Source organism: Syngnathus floridae, chromosome 12 (genome assembly GCF_059516105.1).
Source record: "Syngnathus floridae isolate MCC-2025c chromosome 12, RoL_Sflo_1.0, whole genome shotgun sequence".
In the NCBI taxonomy this organism is placed as follows: Eukaryota; Metazoa; Chordata; class Actinopteri; order Syngnathiformes; family Syngnathidae; genus Syngnathus; species Syngnathus floridae.
The window spans coordinates 4,332,177-4,354,034 of record NC_142424.1 but is presented as its reverse complement, the minus strand read 5'-3'; the positions used below and the strand labels follow the sequence as shown (position 1 = coordinate 4,354,034).

Here is a 21,858-nt window from a genome sequence, read left to right as displayed (position 1 = left end):
ACTCCGTAACTGTATTAGCATGAATGATCAGATTTAAATACACCTCTTTCTAACCAAATCTAACAAGCACATTACAGTAGACAGAAAAAGAGGAGCAACTAGTGTTGCCTCCTCCTCTCGCTCACCTTCCAGCTCATGATGGATGACATCTGACAGGTTGGGCTCATCGCCCCACCAGAAGATCCACAGCTCCTTGGCATCGGGCTTGATCTTGCGGCGCCACACGCACAACAGGTTGGCCTGCACGCAGCGCATGAAGCTGCGCAGGACCGGGTCGTCCTGGGCCGGCGCCGAGATCACCGGACCGTACTCGCCGCCGCCACGGAAGTTGTAGCAGCGCCATTTGATCCCCGTCAAATCCGCCTGATGGGGGGAGACAGAAATGCTGATTAATCCATCGTTTCTTCTTGTCAGTCATTCGCAACGGTGGGCATTTATCTTTTTCGAGTTACATTAAAGCTTTGATCACCTGGCGGTGTGAAAGGCATCTCGCGACTGTACTCCTTTCCGAGCATGTGCTTCGAATTGATTTTTCTTCATCTCTGTGAAATTGGTTTGTTTTCATTGCCATTGGTTAGTTAGTGAGGGTTTTATTTTTTCCAGAAAGCTGCAGGAGGTCTACTGATGTCAGCAATTTACTAAAATTGTTCACTTGCCGGAGGTCTTTTATCTTTGAGTGCCAATCTAGTATGTATTTATTTTCCTACACGCAGGATGATATAAAGCAAGCACTAAGCATGAATCAATAACGTGAGTGCGGCGAGGCTTTTACACTGCAATAGCCCTGTTGTGTTTCACATGAAGAAAAAAAAAAAAAACATCTAATGCGATCAATAACTCCTCGGAGGACGTCCAATTACGCTTGCCGACTTCCTGTTGAAATTCACGTTTATCCGAGCACGAGCGACAATGCACTTGCAGCGTCTTGCATGTGCACAGCTGCATGCTGAGCGCAACCATAATTGCAAACGAGTTCCTCCTATAATGACAGTGCGTGTAATGGGAGGTATAAACATTGGCGCGGCGATAAGCCCTGCCTTAAAATTAGCCACGACAAGGTCAAGGATGCTGCGTCTACCAAAGACGTCGCAAAATAAAAAAAAGGGTGAGTGAGAGAGAGACATCTGCTTCCACTGCTGCCTCGTCACTCCCAGTCAGTGTCAAAAGTCCTTCTACTGTTTGACACTGCTGTCTACTGCTACTGGATCAGGGAGGGGAGGGGGTGGCGAGAGATGGGTGGTCATGCAACCTGTCAGTGTTGAGCGCAGAAGGCAAAATGTGCAAACTTCTTTTCCGTGCGGGGTGTCGCCGAATCCCGACAAGCGCTCGTGGAGGATTACTTATAGAGCGCTTGACATGTCACACACAACAGATGCCATGATGATGGCATGCACGCCATCCTGGATGCGCTCATGTAAACAGACAAAGACGCGCTTGTTTATCTATCTACCTGTCGCACCTACATCATTTTTATTGAAGCGTTTTTTTTTTTTTATGCGAGCAGTAAATATGCTCGTTTTTGTGATTAGCCCAAAATGTAGTGGTGCCTGGTGACTCAAGTTTCCCGAGCTGCGACAGGCTTTCAAATAGCATCAGTGTGGAGCGATAGAGATTTGAAAAACAAATGTAGACAGACTAACAATACTAAATATTATTTATACTCTACAACTAAATGGCTAATATTACTGCAGTTACTGAGTCACTTATAGTAGTTGTGGAAGTCTTCTTCCTTTTCCGTTTTAGATTTCCCCTTATTGACCAACTCATGCACATCCACATGAGCCACATAGAGATGTAATCATTCATAAATGATCAAATATTTTTGCATGTTGCATGAAAGCAACAGGTTGAAGCGAGACTCATTATTCCTCCTTCCATTTATTTCCCAAGGGAAAAATTGCCTTCAAATCAAAACAAATCCTGGGCCCCAGATTACAATGAGAGATGTTCCTAATGTTTGGTCCCTTTGGATTCTTGATCACTTTCATGCTCGTGTACTCGAGACTCTTTTTGTGCAAATTATTCATTGCAAGCAGAGGTATAATAACATACACGATAGAATAGAAACACCTTTGCTATTCTATTATTCAGCGCCTGAGATGTCTCATCACGCTAGACTGATACTATCAGCCTGTTATCGCAACGCATTTACTAAATTCACACTTTAAACACTAGAGTGAAAGGGGAGCGGGAAAAGCCCTGTCGACCCTGCAAATTAAATTATCTGCCGTTCAATCGCTTGCGTTTAGTGACAAATCAGTGCTGTAATCTGCCACGCAAACAAAAACAACCTTTAATGGTACGAATGTTAATCGCCGGGAGGTGGATACAGAAAAGTGTATCAAGCACAGTGACGGTAACAGCTTTAGTAGTGTCTGTGCATGCATGTTTGTTGCATTGACTTTTATATTAAAGGGCAAAAAAAATTTACCAAAAAAAAAAAGGTTCTGGATTTAAATCTTGCACCACAATTGCACTTTAAAATTTCTCATACTGTATTTTTTTTTTTAAAGTCTTTCTGTCAAGATGTCAAAAATGGCAACTGGAAATTCCCCCAAACAAAATGTAACATAAAAAAAATAATAATAATTTTTGGTCGTCACCTAAATACCAACATAAAGCAAATAGGTCAAAGAGGAGAAAAAAACAATCGTGTATTTTTGTCTCTGTCAATAAAACGTTCACTCTTCTGAGCCCGCCTGTTGTTCACTAGGTCGTCCGGTCCAATTTAAGAGTCAGCGCCGGACCCGAAAACAAGAGCTTTCCCTTCCGCCACTAAAACGGTGACCTTCCTCTCACCTCTATTATCTTTCACCATCTCTGCTCTCCCTCTCATCTCTCAGCACTGCCTCACCATCACCCAAAGCCTTTTGGGAGTATCTCAACAACCCAAAACACCCCCATCAGTCATCTTACGATTTAAAAGTGAGCAGAAAAGCTCATAAAAGCATTTCTCACATAATACCAACCTCATACAACCTTTTTGTTTCTATCTCATGACTACTCAAGAGTTACTGTTTCCCCCGCCGACTGTAAAACCACACATCCAAAAAAAAAAAAAAAAATCACTTTGAAATATCCAAGCATTTACGAAACCGGAGCGTAAACAAGTGTGTTAACTGCGCCGTCCTGATGAAAACAAGGTGACCTGGATGGAGCTCAGGCTTGGAATTACCGCATGTATGTGTACTCAAGCAGAAGGTCAGGCTCGGGACATGTCCTCATAATCTTCATCATCCATTACAGCGAGGCTCATTTCCTTACAGCGCAGAGTTTTATCATAGTGTCGTCCTGAAGGGAGGCGTGTGCTTGTGAACTCAAAACGTAGCTCTAAAATAGATAGGGAGTATTCACTGCCTTTGATTTATCATCTTAGCATTACTCACAAAAAATAATATTGACGAGTGAATTTTGATCAAAATTGACAAAAGCCGACATGCATGTATGAACTCAGCCGCCTTTCGGCCGGAGGCTCAGCCACCGCAAGTAGGCGTGTCAATAAAAAAATCAATAGGAGTAGATATCGTTGATATATAAAAATCATAATGTTATCGATCTGGCTTTAGGCGAGGTTTCCCTGATAACTGGCTTGACACTTGGCAAACAATGAACCGGCGTGACATATGACCACAAGCACCTTGGCTCGGATATCAATAAAAGATCAATATGCTTCTTGCTGTGACAAATTGGGGATTGATAAAAAGGTGACAAGAACCCATTTAACTTCAGTCAGTTTTTAGGTCAGATATCCTTTAATATCTGCGGATTTCTTGCCTTTCCATCTAATTATCTGATTTTCAACATTTTAACCAAATTTTTAAATAGAATTTGATGGTTGCCTTTGAGATTATAAGGCGGTCCCGTGCGGGGTAAAAAAAATATCTTCCCTGAGCAGCCCTGCATTTTTACAATCTTTTGTACATCAATAATTGTAAAATACTCGAAAAATAAAACAACTAGTATGGGGAGCCCGGGAGCAAGTGAAAACAGTTAATTTTATTGTTGTTGCGTTAAACGTCTTAATTACCTTATGAAACGTATTCTTAGCCACTTCAAACCGTTTGTGTTTGAAAAGAGGCCGAGAAAAAGAATATTAGTCTTAACGGGCGTGCTTGTAGCTTTTAGCGGTCTTGTATAATTGTGGCTAATGCGTAAAGTGGGCAGTTCCATCAAAGCTGACACGCACTTTGCAAATACGCCATCCAAGAGCAATGACACTTTTTCTTTTTTTCTTTTTTGCTCTCTCGCTCCTCACACGAGGCTTTGGAGAGCCTTGCGAGCTGATGGGCTGACAAAGGAGGCCCTTTGGGCAATTGAGAGACGGCTTGTATCAGCAGTTTTACCTCGTCGGGCACAAGTGAGACACTTGTTCTGGCCGAGTGGCATCGCTTTCTCATCAACTTCCAATCGGCCGGGACGCTTGACGAGCTGCCAATATTGGGGCTTCGCTCACGTGGCGCCGGCGACACGCTGCTTTTGTCAAAAGTTATTTCGTCAGTCAGCGAGCGGGGAGGAGAGGTTGAAGTCGTGTTGAATAAGTCACGGCGGTTAAGTACGGCGGTGCCTCGCAGTCAGGATTGTAAACAATCAAACTCATTCGTACACATTAAAACTGTAGGTCCCTGTTGGTTTATTTACAATCCATCATAGAATATAATTTATTTTGTAGCTTGAGTTCATGAGTATGGGTCGTTTTTGAATCAAAATCTTGACCCAGCCATCTTAGGCTTTCTGAGTTAACGATTACACCCAATCTGGTTAACTTTAGACCCAGCAGTTAGTTAAGAGTGTAGAGACAAAAACAAACAAGCAATTGAAAGAAAAAAAGAAGCGGGCGCCGACGCCCACTTTCATCAATTAGCCCTGCGAAATCAAATTAACCCACCCCTCGGGCGTCTTACCACGCGAATGAAGAGCAACGTGTTTTACTGCACGAGTGAAGGAGCGCATGTAGCGACCCAAATGTGGCAAACAGGTGCGGAGGGAGTTGGGGGGGCTTTCGGAAAGCGGCCCGCGGGGCTGCAGGCACTAAACAGATGCTTTTCCTTCGCTTTGTGCCGCCACCTCCGCCCAAGCCCACAACACAAGGCAGCGTCATTTGATCTGCGTTGTGCTGTAGCACGCGGCCCCGGGAGGTGAGCAAGCCAAGTGACCTAATTAGAGCAGCCAGAGTCCCCAGGGCTGAGTGACAGATAGAGCTGCCAATCACGCGGCGGCCAGCCTCCGCCGCCGCCGCTCCTCACCTGACACAAAGAGGCGGGCAACGGGAGGGCGCAAGACATCATCCGGGCGCAAATAACGACACGCAAAGCCCCCCCGCGTTCTGTCAAAACGTGGCGGGACGGTCGGAAAAGGGCGAATCCTGCTTAGCCTAAATAATTAAGGCGCAAATAAATAAACCAGTCGGCCTCACTGGTGTCTCTGACTTAATTAAGTGTGACGAGGCGCGCAGACATGAAGTCAAGACAAAGACGTGCGGAAAAGCCAAGGAAGACACAGAAGCACAAAAACTGTTGCTAAGCAACATACAACAGCTGCAGGATTTTTCTCTAGCGCAAACAAAGGAAAAGATGAAGCACGGACAAAATATTCTTTGTATCTATTTTCGTATTGCTTTTTGTGTCTAAAACTAGCGGCTCTGTTCTTTTCGTTTGATATTTTTCCACCCGCAGATGATACGGATGCTGGAATATTAGTCCATTTTCTTGGCCAACTTTTTTTTTTTTTAAAGAGACTGCTTTAGGGGACAAATTAATTAGCGAGTGGGTGAGATTCATAATATTCTTGTTCTTTCGGGTTTTCATCTTTATTGGAGGTGTGACAAAAGCGGAGCGCGCATTCAACCAGTCTAGGCAACCAATTAACAGTTACATGACTAACATCGGCGTCACACTCAAAACGCTGCAACATGACACTCTTAATGATACACTTTGTTCATCCTGTACAAAAGACAGCACAGGAAATGTAGCAAAGATAAAATAATGATTAGATCCATTTAGGACTTGTTGAATTTGTACTGTAACAAACTTAGTAGCACCAAAAAGCAAATGAAATTCATACCTTGAAACAAACTTAACAGTTCAGATTTTGCACTGTACATTGGAACACTTTGTCTGCGTAATTCCTTAATAAGTGATGGAAAACGAGAAAGAAATGATTCACCACTGTGCTTCGCTGATCGGCCCTGCGTGGAGGCGTCCGTGCCTACGAGTAGCAAATAGTGTTATTGTTCCCCAAATTGGCTAAATGGAGCATAAGTGCTATGAAACATCTCATTTTGCTTGCAGTCTGCTGCATTGATTTTTTTTTTCCTCTTTTCAACAGGGCAAGCGTGGCGAGAGAGCGCGAGAGAGAGAAAGCGGTCGTGTGTCAGGAAGTAGTCACGGCCGTGCCACCGACCTGGATCTGAACCTGGATTGCACCTGGGCAGGTTCAGACTCGCGGCTGTCTCTCTAATCTGCTGTTTACTCAACAACCACAAGTCCCCTAAATTGTACGGCGTTCAGCTCAGTCTTACGTAAGGCTCACCGTTTACACGCAAGCCAGGAGTGAAATTGACCTGTACACATTTCCATTAAAAAAAAAAAACACACAAAAGAATCACGGAGCTAATTCGAGATGAGCGCGAAGGAGAATCGATGCAACGCCAACTCTGTGAATCAACAGTCAGCACACGTGTTTGTTCTCCTCAAGTAGCCTTCTGATTGGTCACAGATAATCTCTCGGCGGAACACGAGCACATGATGATCATTAGAATTTGCAGAGGCGAGCAGACAACACCGTGTTGTCTCTCTCTCTCCTTCTCTTGTTCGCCGGATCTAAAAGGAGCCCTTTTAACCTAAGTGGGCTCTGGACGGCGGCCAAGTGGGATACCGGCAGAGCCGTTTGGGTAGCAGGAAATATGTGGCCATTTACAAGCTCGCGAATACATCCCTTAAATAAAGTTCATTCTCTTTGTCGCTGCGGCTTCCGTCGTTAAAAGATCGGGCCGAAGATAAAGACGCCTCGGCCGAGGCTTGAACATTTGTCACCTGCGAAATCAATGACTAAGCGCGCGGTTTGTACTTTGCTTTGTACTGAGCACTAACACAAAAAATAAAAATGCTGCTTGTTTGGTTGTTTACGTAAGTTTTTACGATAAACTGACCGTATGAATGAACATTTTTATAGTTTTGCTTCCCACACACACAAAAAAGTAAATGTATTACAAGGGAACAAACTGCCTCGTGTTTTCAGGCACATAAGAACAACAAATTACAACCTGATCTGGGGATTGAGATTATCAGCGTTTTAAATGGGATTTTCAAGGTTAAGTATAAGTGGTACTAAATGCTCAGTGTCAGATTTAAATCAAAGCTGATTGGAAATTACAGCTCCCGGTCTGAAGGAAAACGATAACAAGAAAAGATTTTTTCGGGAAATTTGGACACCCCACCAAAAAACGTAATGGAAACATCATTTGCTGATAAAGACGGCGGTTAGAAAAGTGTCGACAGGAAGTTGCGCAGGAGCAACCCCACCGAGATGAAAGTGTAACACGCTTGCCAGAAGTAAAGCGGAAAATGTATTGGAAGGCAGAATAATCCGTGAAGATGCGTCTGAGCCAGATGGAGCGTCTCTGCCCGAGATAACAAGAACATCCCCCTGATGCAACATAACAGCTAAATTCGTCATAAATAAGAGCGGCGGGCGGCGGAGGCTGCGGCGGCGTGACAATGATGTGTTTAATCTAACCATCCAGGACTCTATCTGCCAGTCTTTTGCTCGTCTGCCAAGCTAACTTTCCAGGAGCCAGCTAGCGGCGCTCGCTGCCAACCCGGCGTTCCCGCTCAGCCTCCTGTCGCCCGGCGCACATGCTCCAACACTAGCGGGCGCTAAGAATAGAACACAGCTGGCACCGCGGGACTTACATATTTGACACTCGGGCCACAGAACTCCGAAATCCCCTGCCCCCGTCTAGTCCTGTTTACCAACTCGGGAAGCCAGCGGTGGTTGCATCCCGTCCCCTCTTTCTGCAAGATCACCTCTGTGATTCAAGACTTACAAGTGAGGCACTCGGCAAAAATGACCACCTAGCTTGAAATTACTGAACAAAAACCTGTGGACGAGCGATTAAAATATCCAAAATGCATTCCTGGATTCACATTTTCAACTGGTTCTCCATCCAAAAATGTAATTTGGCAAATAAACAGCAATAAAACCGTAACCACCATGGCCAAGGTAAGAAGCACCTAGCTGAGAACTGACATCCAGCTAAAAATCGGAATAAATTTGATTCATGCAGAGTCACCAGAAAGAAACATTTAAGTACTTTCATATTTGTAAGTTGTCACTTGTCACTACCATGAGCCAGCCGTGGCCGGGGTCAAGTCCCACGGTGATGACAAAGGCTTTGGTAGAAGTGACGGGGCCAGATTAGTGGGAGGCACCACCACAGGCACTCAAGGTGAAGCCGACGCTGGCTGTCAACAGTCGGCAAAAAAAAAACGCCGCTCGGGCCAACGGGAAGTGACCAGATGGAGGCGCTGGAGAGGAGTCGCGGGAGGGAATCGGAAAAGCTGGACTGGTTCTGTCCTTATTTAGAGGTCGCCGAAATGGATTTGTCTGCTCTCAAATGATTGATTTTCCAATGGTTCCTTAACGCTTACTACAATGAAGAATTGATGAATTACAGGCAGAAAATTTGACTGTTTTGCAATATTTTGTCCTATAGTATTTTTTTTCTTTACAACTGAAAATCGGCAAAAAATTGATGTTTTATTTGGAGGTGGTGGGCTTATATTTTAATGAAAGTATGTTTGGATGTATTCTACAGTTTTAATGCGTAAAAATAAATTAAATCTGCAAAAATTGGCTATTTTTTGGCTCCTGGAAAAGCAATATAAAAACAAAAAAACAAATTTTAAATACAAAATTTAAATATTTCTTAAATAATGAAAAGAAATCCTCAAATGTGAATCCACCGGTGCCGAACTGTGAAAATCCTCGAAATACGCCGATTATACTCTCTCTCTCGTCTGACTTGAAACTTTGCCGGTCGACACTCTCCCGTGCTTATCCGTGCGAGTCCTATTAATAAAAAGGCAAACACAAACAACCTGGTGCTAAAAAGACACCGCCGCTGATCACCTGCGTCTCCTTACAAGCCGCCGCGCCTCGTCCGCTATAAATCAAGACGCCGCTCTTAATGGCGCTCCCACAGCTGCATAGCTTAGCACTTTATTTCTGGGCCGGACCATCACATCATTATTATAAAGGCGGGATCTCTATTGGAATACAGTTTGTGCTAATGAGCGGCTCTTAGTTGATCACATTAGACCTCCACTCGAGGACACTTTAATTACCAGTGGTGCACTCCTCGCCCGTTGAGGGGGGACACAAGACGTCCTCTAATTAAAGAGTCGGCATTCTACCTGTGTTTGCACAAGCTGGCGTCCTTGGCGGAGATGTTTTCACAACCCCCCCCTCCCCTCCAGCGTCCCTTCAAGTCCATAAAACATATATACTGTGTGCATGTGCAAGTGTAGCTGGCAGATTTAGTGCGTTTCCAATATGAGATACATACTGCATGCTTGCGTGGCCATGTGGGTGCCTTCAATCTCCGTCGTGTTTATGTGCGCGCTCCACGACGAATGTTTGAAGGTTGTCTCCGGGGTACGGACGCAGCGTTATGACCACCTGCACATGAAGAGCGAGCCAATATCTAAAAATGATTCACCTATCCACCTTTTTTCCCTATCGTTTGAAAAAATAATTTATTTTTTACGACTTGAGTGAATTTTGTTATTCTATTATCAATAACAAGGGGCCGCTGTATTTTAATGCCCCGGCATGTGGGCAAGGAGAGCCAAAGTCTCTGACCCCGAGTCAAACGCAAAACTACACATTGAGAATATGCGCCAGGAACTGCCATGACTCATTAGGCCACGCCCCTTAAAGGCACACATCCAACACAAATCCTACAGTAATCACATACGTGCCTTGGCTCAAGAAAGGGTTGGAAATTGCCTTAGATTGTGCAGGTGTACCTAATTTAGTGGCCGGCGAGTGTACAAAGAACACACTGAAGGTTTCCTGTGTGTTGCTTTTCTTTTTTTATAGTCTCTGCCTTTGCTTAGCTTGAGTCACTGTTACAATAAGCTGCACATGTCCACAGCCAGATGACTGTTCTCGCTGCCTCTGCACCCTCCCTTCTCATTATGCTCCTTCGCTCTTTAATTTTCTCTCCCTCCGTCTGACTCGCTCGCTCGCTCAAACGGGGGCTGAGGCCAGCAGTCAGGAAATGCACATCAGTCATAATACTTTCCTAAAATGAAAACAGATTCCACTGCAGTCCCTCAGCCCTGCTCACTCTCTCTCTCTTTTTTTTTCCTCTGTGTCAGAGCTAAAAAACATTCCCCCACCCTTCGTCTCGTCCTCCGCCCTTTCCCCTCCTCCGTCGCCAGCCAGATCACGTCCTACACGGGGCTCGTTTGCGTCCCGTCACAGATGGAGAATCACGGGAACGCGGCATAGTTGTTTTGCGGTTATACGTGCTGCACCGATGCGTCGTCGCTGATGGACGGCTCATGACGGTCAGGCGCCTTGTGAAGTGCCATCACATCTTCCTCTTGTTTTCGCTCACTATACTTCTTTTTTTTTTTCGTGATAATGATGCGAGCTGCAGTAAATCAGTGAGAGGGACAAGGTTAGCGCATGGAGGAATGCAGTAAAACAGGTTGTCAGACTGCTTAGCCAAGACCTTTTTTATGTTCCAACATAGGTCAAGTAATGCCCAGTTGGTACTAAAAAAATAAAAAAAAAGAAGAGGTCCACTAAACTACTTTTTTATATTGGAATAGAGGTGGCGAAAGTTTCATTCTGTCTCCAAAAAAATAAAATGTTGAGTCAAAAATATCATTGCTACTTGGATCAGTGGGACCCAAATTTTTATTTTTTTTAATAACTGACGATGCTAATTTTAAAAGTACTTTTGAGACAAAAAAGTGGCTTTAAAAAAAAATTAAAAAATACGCATTTGTCATGGTCATTGATGCTGCCTGATTCACGTTCCTCCAAGTGGAGGACTGACGATGCTAATTTTAAAAGTACTTTTGAAACAAAAAAGTGGCTTTAAAAAAAAAAAAAAAGTACGTGTTTGTCATGGTCGATGATGCTGCCTGAATCACGTTCCTCCAAGTGGGTGCTGTTCCTGTTTTTTTTCTGCCTTATAAGATCCGAGATCAGTCAAGATTTCAACTGCAGTTAAACGAGTTAAATAAAATAGCGTAGAAGTCATCAGAAACCAAAAGAATCTTTCTAAAGTACAATATCTCATTCAGCAAACAATCACCGCTTCTTTTCAAGCAAAAGTTCAAACAATCGCAAAGTGATTGCAAAAGAAAATGCAGGAAATGACCACAGCTCAATCACATGTGCAGTCGGTCAACTTCTGGTTATTTTCTTTGGAACGGCGCGCTTCATTTGTTAGCGTCGCATCACTTGCCGAGATTGCGCTTGCACAATTGAATCTTGCAAACTCATCTATGACGACAATGCTTTGTTTTGACAGGTAGGTATTGTGGTTATACAAGGTGAGGCCAAATAAGGTGACTGAAATGTTACCAACGGTGCAAAACAAAGAAAATAATGAATATATTTCTATAACATTAGTATGAGACACTGCAGTGACGACTCAACAACAAGGAATATTACGTCCAGCAACATCACAACAACGAAGCCATCAGAGAGACCACTTTGGTAGCCACGAGACCTCTCAAAGCACTATCGACCTATGACCCCCGCTCAGGTCCGGGCCTACGAGTTTGAGGGTCACCAGCCGAAAGACTTGGCTGGGGACTTGGATGTTGTCGTCTGAAGCCAAAGCAGGAGCTCCAGTCGACCGCATGCCTTTCCACTTGGCTGCCCTCGGGGAGTTAGACAGTTAACATGGTGCTTTTTTTGGGGGGGCAGAGGGGGCGGTAGGTGGTGCCAAACACGGCACTGGCCTCCTGACAAAGTCGCCAAATTTCACCTCAAAGCCTATCTGCCGTGCGTGTCGCCGCCTGTCAGAAAATTCCTCTCAGCCAATCTTTGTGAGGGCAACATTAACATTTTATCAGCTTTTATCTGGAAGGTTGATGGGAGGAGGAGGAGGAGCAAAAAGCTTTCGACTGCTCCTCGCCTGGCACCGTGCTCTGATTTATGAGCTGGTAAGCCGTTTGTGTAGCTTGACACATTACAATATTGAAGATGAGGAAATCATTATGCCTGGGAGAAATATTTGAGGGGCATCCGCCGCTCGGCATTGGAGACTGAGAGGATTTATTTAAAAAGGGGATGATGCCGTGGTGGAAGGGGGAGGGGGGGGGGGGTCCTTCAGCCTCCACATGAGCATTATTAGGAGGTGTGTTTTACTCCATTATAAGCGTTTTTAGCCTCACATGCTAAGCTTTACTTATTGATGAGGCTCTTGGACTCTAATGAATATATCGCCCCTATCGTGCCTGTGCATTATTAATTGAATAACATGTTTATTAATAAGGTTGACAGCGGTGTATGCACTCAATCAGGTATTTCCAATTCCGTGTTGTGCTCGCTGTTGTTTGTACAATGACTGGCTTACAAAAATTGGATTAGAAAGAGCCCTCCCCAGTGGCATTCTGCGACCCAAAAAAATAAATAAATAAACGTTGTTTAATGAACGCCTCCGGGACCATCAAAAGTGAGCGTCAATATCTGGCATGTGAAAGCGCTCAGGTTTTCATAATTCATTCAGACTGTCATCTTTGACATATGCCAGGAAGTGAATCATCAAATGCAGTTAAGATCTCAACTTGCTGTGATGAAAGATGGACTAATCGTACATTCTTAAAACTGCAGGGTCAAACATATCTAAATTTGGATTAAACAAAAACAAAAAAAATTGGACTGACCCGCTACTTGGGTCAATTTGAGCAAACTTTCTGCAATTTTTGTAAATTGGGTTAGATGCAAAAAAAAATAAAAAAGGTTAAATTGATCCAAGTAGTAGGGTCAGTCCCATGTTCTTATTTTTTTGACATTTTTTTAGCCTGCTTTTTTAAGGCTGTACAGCAGTGCTCACATGAGATCACAAAGGGGGTTAAAAATTAATTCAATGAATACACTGCTAAATTCAACAAATTGACGTTGACGAAATAATTATCAATTAGAACCAATTATACTTTGGACCATTTTTGGAGGGGGTCACGTTGGATTAACCCTGCAGCAAAATCCCATTGAACCCATTTTGTGGAATACAATCCCACCCCAACGAGCAAGGTCACACCCATAACCCAGCCCAGCTGGTCTACAAAAACTACTCACTGGGTTGTTCCAACTTTAGGGACACAAAGGGTTACACAAATATTTAGGTCATTTCTGACCCAGCGGTTTTAAGGGTGCAGGATCCATAATACTGTCCAGTAAACGTCATGCGGTTTGGGGAGGCGGTACAGAAAGAAGGGGCATCCCCCCCAGGACTCCATTTTTCATTCCTTTCTCTGTATTGTATATAAAACCAAATCATGATATAAGGTGTCAAATTATTCTTTGATTTAGACTATGTTATATGTCAAAATATAATTTTGCAGGGCTGTAGCAGGATTTCTGAGGTGCTAGGGATCAAATAAATAGGAAGGGTCACCCACCCCCGGTAAACTGTCAATCCATTTTGGGTTCTTCATAATTCGCTGTGCATTGTATATCAAAATTATTGTTTGTCAGTGAGGTACGAGGACAGCAAGGAGCTACCATGAGGTTTAAAGTCATTTCAAGTTATGCCTTTTTTTTTTATTATTATTTATGCTCAGCACTGTATTATTTATATGGGGGAAGATATATTTTTTTTCCACTGCTATAGCTGGATTTTTGGGGGTACCAGGGGCCATTACAAGGGGCACCTCCAGGACACCACGAGGGTTCTTCATCTTAGAAGCTAAAGCCAATCTTTTGCATTCACGACATTTCGGGTGGAACTTTGCGTCGTAAAGCGAGCCAATCAATTGTTTGCATGTCCTACCAGGGAGAAGATGTTGGAGTGGCAGTCCTCAAGGCTTGCCCCGTTCGCCACCCAGTTCGTCGTTGTCGTCATAATGCTCCCAGCTTTGCCTCCTCAGCGTTAGGCATGTCGAAATCCTACATCAACACCCCAAGGGGCTGACACATAGAGTGGGGGTCCCGTCCCTGAAGTGGGGTCCACTCCACACAAACACACAGCGAGGAGAAGGGGAGGGGGACGATCGTAAAACCTCACAAGAGGTCCGGATAAATAAGAGAAGCAAATAATGGGGCGTATTCACAGAGAAGAAGTGCACGATGAGCCCATGGTCAAATTGAAAATAATCCACACAAGGGGATCAAAACACGATTCCAATCCAGGTCAGGCGGACACATCCACGCCATTTGGAGAAGATCAGTCTGAGACGAACATCGTAGTGATAATCGGAATAATAATCCATCGCCGCAACGCACCGACGACCGCACGCACGCCCAAAAAAAGGGGGGGAAAAACTTCTGAATTCAAGGGAAAAAACACCCCACAAAACAAACACAAGTGTGATTTTTACACGCGTGTGATTCTTCACGATCCCATGCACCACTTGTGATAGTTTATGAGAATCGCGCAGGGGGCTATTTATAGCCGCCTTTCTTAGCACAGCGCACAATGTAACCCGGCCAGGAATGTTTTAATCCCTCTGTTGCTTCTCTATTCAGGAAACCGATGGAGATTCTCTTCCAGATGAAAAAAGAAACAGCAACAACAATCCCAAACGGCGCTTCCTCGCGTCCCCTCGACTCTTCCTGAGGGGACAAAAGTGGGGCACAATCCACGATCGTCCGAAAACGGAGAGAAACTATTCTTACTCCAGCGGCAGGAAAGCGACAAGCAGCCTTCTGTGTGTGTGCGTGAAAAAAAATCCTTCCTTCCTTCCTTTCAGTTTTATATCATTACGACACGTCCTCTCGCTGCCGCACACACACGCGCGCGCGCACGCACTCACGCACATGCAAAGAGCAAGCAAAGAAAAAGCACCGATTTCTTGCACGTTTTATTGTGTGTGCGCGTGAGTGAAAAAAAAAAAGCTCGCTCTCGCGTGGATTTGGCGTCCTCGCTATGTGATCATGTCATTGAGGTTGGTAAATAAGAGGTGCTGGTGTGGAGGGGAAGGGAGGGGAGGGGAGGGGGGGGCGGTCGTGGGGTCTGCGCGCGCACGCTCGTTCAACGTAACATCCAAGACAAACCCCCCAACACACGCCCGCCCGCCCCCCCTTACGCGCGGCAATGTAATGGCGGTCGTCGCACAACAAGAGACTCGCCTTTCCCATTTGACCACCCCCCCCAACCCGATCACCCCCACCCCACAATCACCCCCACCCACGACACGCACGCGCACACAAGCGACCCACGTGATCCAAGTGTGGGATTACATCTTGCACAGCTGCAAAGAGCCACTGTGTGTGTGTCACCTTCTCGATTATTAGTATAAATAGTCATTTGATACAATATACATATTTGGGCTGCTGTCTTTACATGCATGTTTGCATAATGCAAGTGGTGTACAGCAGCGGACTGAATGTTGCACATTCAATAAGGATAATATTCGGATAATGGATAGATAATAACAATAAATAATAATAATTATAATACTAATCATATTAAGTGTCTAAAAAATATGCACATGATATTGTTATATTATGCCTTTTATCTCGATAAATATGCAACTGTTTCCTGAAAAATAAATTTCTTTAAACCAGTCTTATCTCGAATATAAAAAATATGCATATATTATATCATACATATATCTTATATATTATTATATATATATATACATAAATATCTACATATATACGTGTATATATACATACATATATACGGACATATATAAACACGTGTATATATTTACACAAACATATACATACGCACATATATACATAATACATACACACACACACACACGCATATATAGATATGTATATATATATAAGAAGGAAACAACAGTTTCTCGACACAAATGGAGTCTTCCCATCCAATATGTGCTCCCTATTTAATCATTTATTAGGAGCACTTATCATACCGCTTTACAGTCGGTGTGTTTGTATTGGAACGTAATGAGACCGCTCCCGTGCTCCCGACTATCAACAGTACAGTTAGCTCACGTCAATGCCACCAAACTATCGGATGATTATTAAAAAGTGAAATCCCTCCGTGATGTCTTTTCTTCCTGCGTAATATGTCCAAATGGAAATGATCACGCTGTTACGCCAGAGACTGTTTTTATAGCCAGCCTTTGAATTAGTCATCAAGTGAGTGACAAACCAGACAGGCTTTACTTGACTATAGCGGCTATTCAAATCTGATTTTAAGTGACAATCATTTAAAAGCGTCGGCAGATCAAGGCCGATTGTGGCAAATTTCCTAAGATGACACTTTGGGGGGGAATTTACATTCTTTCTCAGACACTTTTGACAAGCGGTGCGATCATTCACGCACAACATGTCAGCGTTTTGATTTCTGCTTTATAATTAATCGCTCCCTCCGAGCCCCGACGCTCCATCCTTTCCGTTACCTTTATGTGTAAATCTAGCCGAGCTATTTATAGGCCATTCCTTACTTTGGCGCCACGCGACTTAGTGGGGGCAACACACTCGCTTCTCCGGTGATATAACGAAGGCGTCCGATGATACTGGTGCGGTTCTGACATGAATCATTTAACAGTGCTTCATGCATGAGAGCGCATGTTGTTGCAACCGTGCCACAGAAGGGAGGAAAGGGGTTGGGGTGGGGGGCCTGAAAGTCCAGCGCTTCCTCCTGAAGCTGCTGGGGAAAGATAAGCATCAGATGGATGAGCAGGGGACTTAGCCTGGCGGTTATTGATCCCTCCGCTCCAGGAATGAGCCACAAGTCATTCGGATAACCTTTTTTGTCCGATAGATCCTTAAAGGCTTTATGAGGAGAGGAAAAAAAAGAAGATAGTGGCACACACGGTTTGGTACACTTGGCGCTGATAGATGAGATTCAGATCGGTTTGAGTGAATCTGTTTCCATATGTCACGTTTCCTTTCATCAGGCCCCCGCTGACTTGATATGTATATACGATATACTACGTCTGTGTGTGTGGAAGAAAAGATGTACAGTAGTCCGTTTAGTAGGTCATAATATTTTTTGTCATTTTCGGCAGAGGATAAAGAATATATGTGAGTATTTTTCTATTATTATTATGATTATGCATGCATAGTAAACCTGACATTTATTGTAATACAGAATAATTCATTCCTTGTGTTTCTAATAAAAATACACGCTAAATATTCCTAAGCAGTTAGGAAGGGTGGCCATTTGTGTATTTGATACGTCTCGCAGCCAGATGAGACGATCACATTGATGTGGCGAGCACGAGAAGTACGAGAAGCACTCCCACTTCGTGTTTCTCTTCATGTTTTTGCACACCGTTAACTGCGGGAGTGCTCATTAATGATTCAGGGCGAGCATATTTCAAGGGAATATGCTCGTGTGGACACTGAAGGGTGTTCATCAGTCATACTGTGCCCCCCCCCCCCTCCTCACCGCACACACAAATAGCAGTTATCCAAGTGGGGTATCTTCATCAGTGATTGATGGCTCACTGGGTGCTAAGTTAACACACAGCAAAGCAAAGCAGCAAAGTCTGGCCGTGATATCAGATGAGGGCTTTGCTCCTCTTTGTGCAAGTGCGCTACTACCTCACTGGCATTTCCTGGAGCGCGGCAGAGTGTGGCTGAGGAGAATAGATGGTGTGCATTATAATGAACATGGGCTGACACCGCCTCATCCATCATGGCAGCCGGCAAAGTTATAGTAGTGGCAGAGTGAGAGAGAGACTTTAAATCACAGGAACGTCTGCAGGTCTAAACTTTGTTGTTGTTGTTGTTTTATTATTCTTGAGAAGGGCCGAACTTCGTTGTTATTATTTTCTAAGGTAGACGTCTCCTTGCTTTTGGTCAGCGCGCTTACTATTTCTCATTCCTGTCAGGTTTCTAGATCCTGAAGTGAATAATCACAACTCCGCATTTAGGGCAAGGGGCTTTGCGTGCCACTACAGTCCGCAGTTACTTCACTGTGGCTACGTTTTTGTTTTTTCTCAACACTTAGTCCGAACTAAAACATCTTCATGCAATGAGTTGGAAAACTACAAGGGGTGGGCAAACTTGCGGCGCAAGGACCAAATTTGATTTTTCAAGACAGATTGTCCATTGAGCTATCCATGTTTTCATCCAAATATTTTTGTTACACTGTGTGTGTGTTTTATATATATATATATATAGAGAGAGAGAGAGAGAGAGAGAGAGAGAGAGAGAGAGAGAGAGAAAGCGCGAAAGGAGGAGTTGAATAACTGAATAAACTATAAGCCATAAAATTCCAAGTGCAAAATTGACAGCTAGTCATGATTCCAAACTGAAGGTGAAAAAAAAACAACAACAAAGACATGCAGCATTCTTCTTCTGCTATTGTAGTCATTTGCCATCTGTGTAGTAACATTACAAAGACATCTCTAAGTCACGCTGAAATCAATATGCCGCACAAGCACCATCACAACACAACGCTGCCGGAGTGAATCAACCCAGATGTCACGGTGTGCACTCCCGAGCAGCAAACCGCAACACCACACACACGATACACAATGTCTATTTGCTATGACAAAAATAGTCACTGTTAAAGAAAATAAATAAATAAACAAGGACGTTAAGTATGATTATATTGCGTCTCATCGAGTCACTTCTTTGGCTGCGATTTGTCATTGCATGTGAAACTAGTGCATGGGGGGGGGGGATGAATCATAGCTCCCAGAGGGCGTGGTCGAGCAGACAGACGAGGTATTACATTCATTGCACACACAGGAAGGTACGACTCACAAAAAAAAAAAAAGCTTCCGTCTGTCACTATGATTTGCGGTATTACTCATATTTCAACAGCCAATCCCAAGCTTTGTCAAAGTTGTATGATATTCAAACACATGATAGCATTTAGTTATTTATAATGCAGAAAATGATGCGAAACACAAATCAAAAGGATTTGACACTTACAGTTTGAGGTGTCTCCGGGGGGTCCGTTTCCACATACCACAAAAGTTCAGGCCCTGGAAAGCAAAAAACATGAATGAACACAAGCAATGGAATTTTTTTTTTTAGGACATGTGCTAAGGAACACTTTAAAATTGATGCTTTATTGAGTTTTAAATATGTTGGGGGGGGGGAATTATGGGTCATTTTTATATAACCTCTCAGGTGGACCTCCAGCACATCGGCCCCCCTTTTACACGGCACTGGATGTTAATCAATGATACTATAAACTATTAAATCCAGTGAGAAATTAATTTACAAACCAAATAGCATTTTGACAACATGAACATTGCTTGTACGTCGGACCGCCATGGTCCGAGCTTCCGTGCGAAGAGATTACCGCACACGACACTAAGTGACCGGCCGACGTTTCCGCTCGGCTGCACCCTCCGATGCCACCTGAACAGAATTCAGCTGGAGCCTTGGAGCTGCTCATACATTATGTATTGCTGAAGGTCTGCTCCGTTTTCATGTTGCCTCTAATTCATGGCACAAAGAGAGAGCGCCGGAGCACACAGAGCTGGATGACAAGCGTCAAGCATCAAATCATGATAAAGAACTGTCATGTTGCTGTTTTCAAGGCATCGCTCACTTCCCAGATTGCGGCGCCGTGATTGGCAAAATTAATTTAATAACATTGCTGATATGAGTCATGTGCTCTCCGAGCCTCTGATCCTTTTATTTTATTGGTATTGTAATATCATTCATATTTATCATATATCAGGTAGAGGCAACTTCAATGGTGGAGGGGCCCGTTTTTTTTTTTCCGTCTACTTAGGGGGCCACATAGGCCCACATACTTCCTAACCAGATGTAAAATGCCAAGGGCAAAATACTTCTATTACTATATTTCTACTAAATTTAGGATGGGGGGGGGAACAAATATCATTGTGCTTCATTCACACTAGCAATACTCATTTTTTAAGGAGGCAATTTCCCGCCTCTCCTGTGCAGAGAAATGGATCGTACATGCCCAACCCTGCACGTGTCTGCCATCCCCTTTGTCTTTCACAGACCTATTTATCAGCAGAATGCTCCCTGACGCCATCGCGCCGTCGCTTCTTCTCGCACGGACCTGCTACGTTTTCCTTTGTGTTTTAATGTGGCATGATGGTGTTTTTCTCCCCCTCCTCCTCCGAGCGTGTGAAATCAATCCAAAAGGTACAGCCTTGTCTTCTCCTTCTCAAAACCTAGCCTTGGGCTGACCTCCATAAATCTACCGGCAAGCGTTAAACATTTCAGTTGGTGCCCTTAAAATGGCCTTTCGACAAACATGGTCCTTCACTCAAAGTGTGAGGGGTCCGAGGGGGGGGGGGTCATTGTGCGTTTGTGTGTTTACTTGTTTGTAGCCGTCTGAGGAGAGCAATGTCGAATCCACAATAGTGGCAGAATATAATTACTATCAATTGACCATAACTAATGATTGCGTCCAATTAATTATTTTTCAGACGCTGACATTTTTACTCTTTCAGTTCATTGTGGCAAATGAATGCAATTTGTTGTATGTCATCTGTATCATTTGCTGAAACAGTCATTTTTTTCCTAATATTAAGAAAAGATCAAGCTAAATAATCCTAACAAGATTTTGATGGTTAGAATTAAATTATTTTTCACACACAATTACTGAAAACAAATCTTAAAGTATGATGCATTATGCCTTCAGTGTCATAAAGATGTTTTATGAATATAAATATTCTCTTATTGAAGTAGTCTATACAACATAGTAAGTTTGTTGGCTTAACTATATAAAAATTGTGAAATCAAAAGTAAATACATTCGTATTTTTAATACAATTTCTGTTGCCTCATTCAACATCATAAGTCTACTAGATGCCTTTTTATTTCACAACTTCCTCCATTGTTTTGATGGGGCAACTGAGAAAATTCTGACCCAATTCAGTCAGCGCAGCCTGAGGAGAACCTTTTTGTAAACACTTGTAACCCAGCAGGCAACAAACACTGAGAACTATTTATGAATGATAATCACCCTTGAGAACTTCACATTGACATCTGCGTGTATAGAATAGAGTTAAAAACCAAAAAACACACATTTACTTGTTTGTACCAAGACGCATTTCTGTGAATCTAGCTTAATAAAAAAAAAAAAGAGTTGTGGTGGGTGGAAGCAATAGAATTAAGGACTTGGACATGGAGGGGGGGCACTAGAGACAAGTGAGAAGAATAAGGAGGAGAGAGGGAGGTCTTTCATCCACTTGTGGCCTTCACCAGGCAGGCACCAATCATAGAGGGACGTGACAATCGGAGTGACACATGAACAATGGCTCCATTTTGCAGCCCCCTGCGAACAGGCCCATCTATCACAGGAGGGGGGGGGGGGGGGCTAATTCAATTCACAAGCTCCCCCCAATGCCACCTGATATTGCTTAAAGGGGGATTTGGGAATATAGTGGCAGACTTGATGGGAATTTGCTTGCTTAACTTTAGGATTAATTTACTTATGATGCCAATCAAATATGAGTAGATAGTTTGGGGAGGCGCTATATACACAAGCATTAGTGCAGATTTAATTTCAAACCTATTGTAAAGCAAAATAGTTTGTAACCCCACGAGTCAAGTTTGTGCTCCTGACATGCTGCTGATATACAAAATAAGAACACTACCGACATCTGCTGGTCATTAGCGTAAACTACAAGGGTGAATAACTTCTGCAATGAATTGTACTTGCTGGTTCTGTAACATTTTGTTTCGTATTGTACTGTAACACATTCATATTTAAATAAAAAAAGATTATGTCGTATGATCA

The 21,858-nt window shown here is 43.5% G+C and overlaps 1 protein-coding gene across 4 annotated transcripts in view; it reads right to left on the bottom strand.

Annotated features, from left to right (window-relative positions):
• Positions 1-15,108, bottom strand: part of LOC148389632 (mediator of RNA polymerase II transcription subunit 13-like) — a 47,995-nt gene extending 32,887 nt beyond the window's left edge. For all 4 annotated transcript variants that reach the window (XM_088391115.1, XM_088391116.1, XM_088391117.1 and 1 more), the window contains exons 1-2: positions 14,021-15,108; positions 126-363 (exon numbers count right to left, since the gene is read on the bottom strand). In XM_088391115.1, coding sequence (XP_088247241.1) covers positions 126-363; positions 14,021-14,092 — 310 coding nt within the window. In that variant the 5' untranslated portion in view covers positions 14,093-15,108. The remainder of the gene's footprint in view (positions 1-125; positions 364-14,020) is intronic.
• Between the last annotated feature and the right edge of the window lie 6,750 nt (positions 15,109-21,858).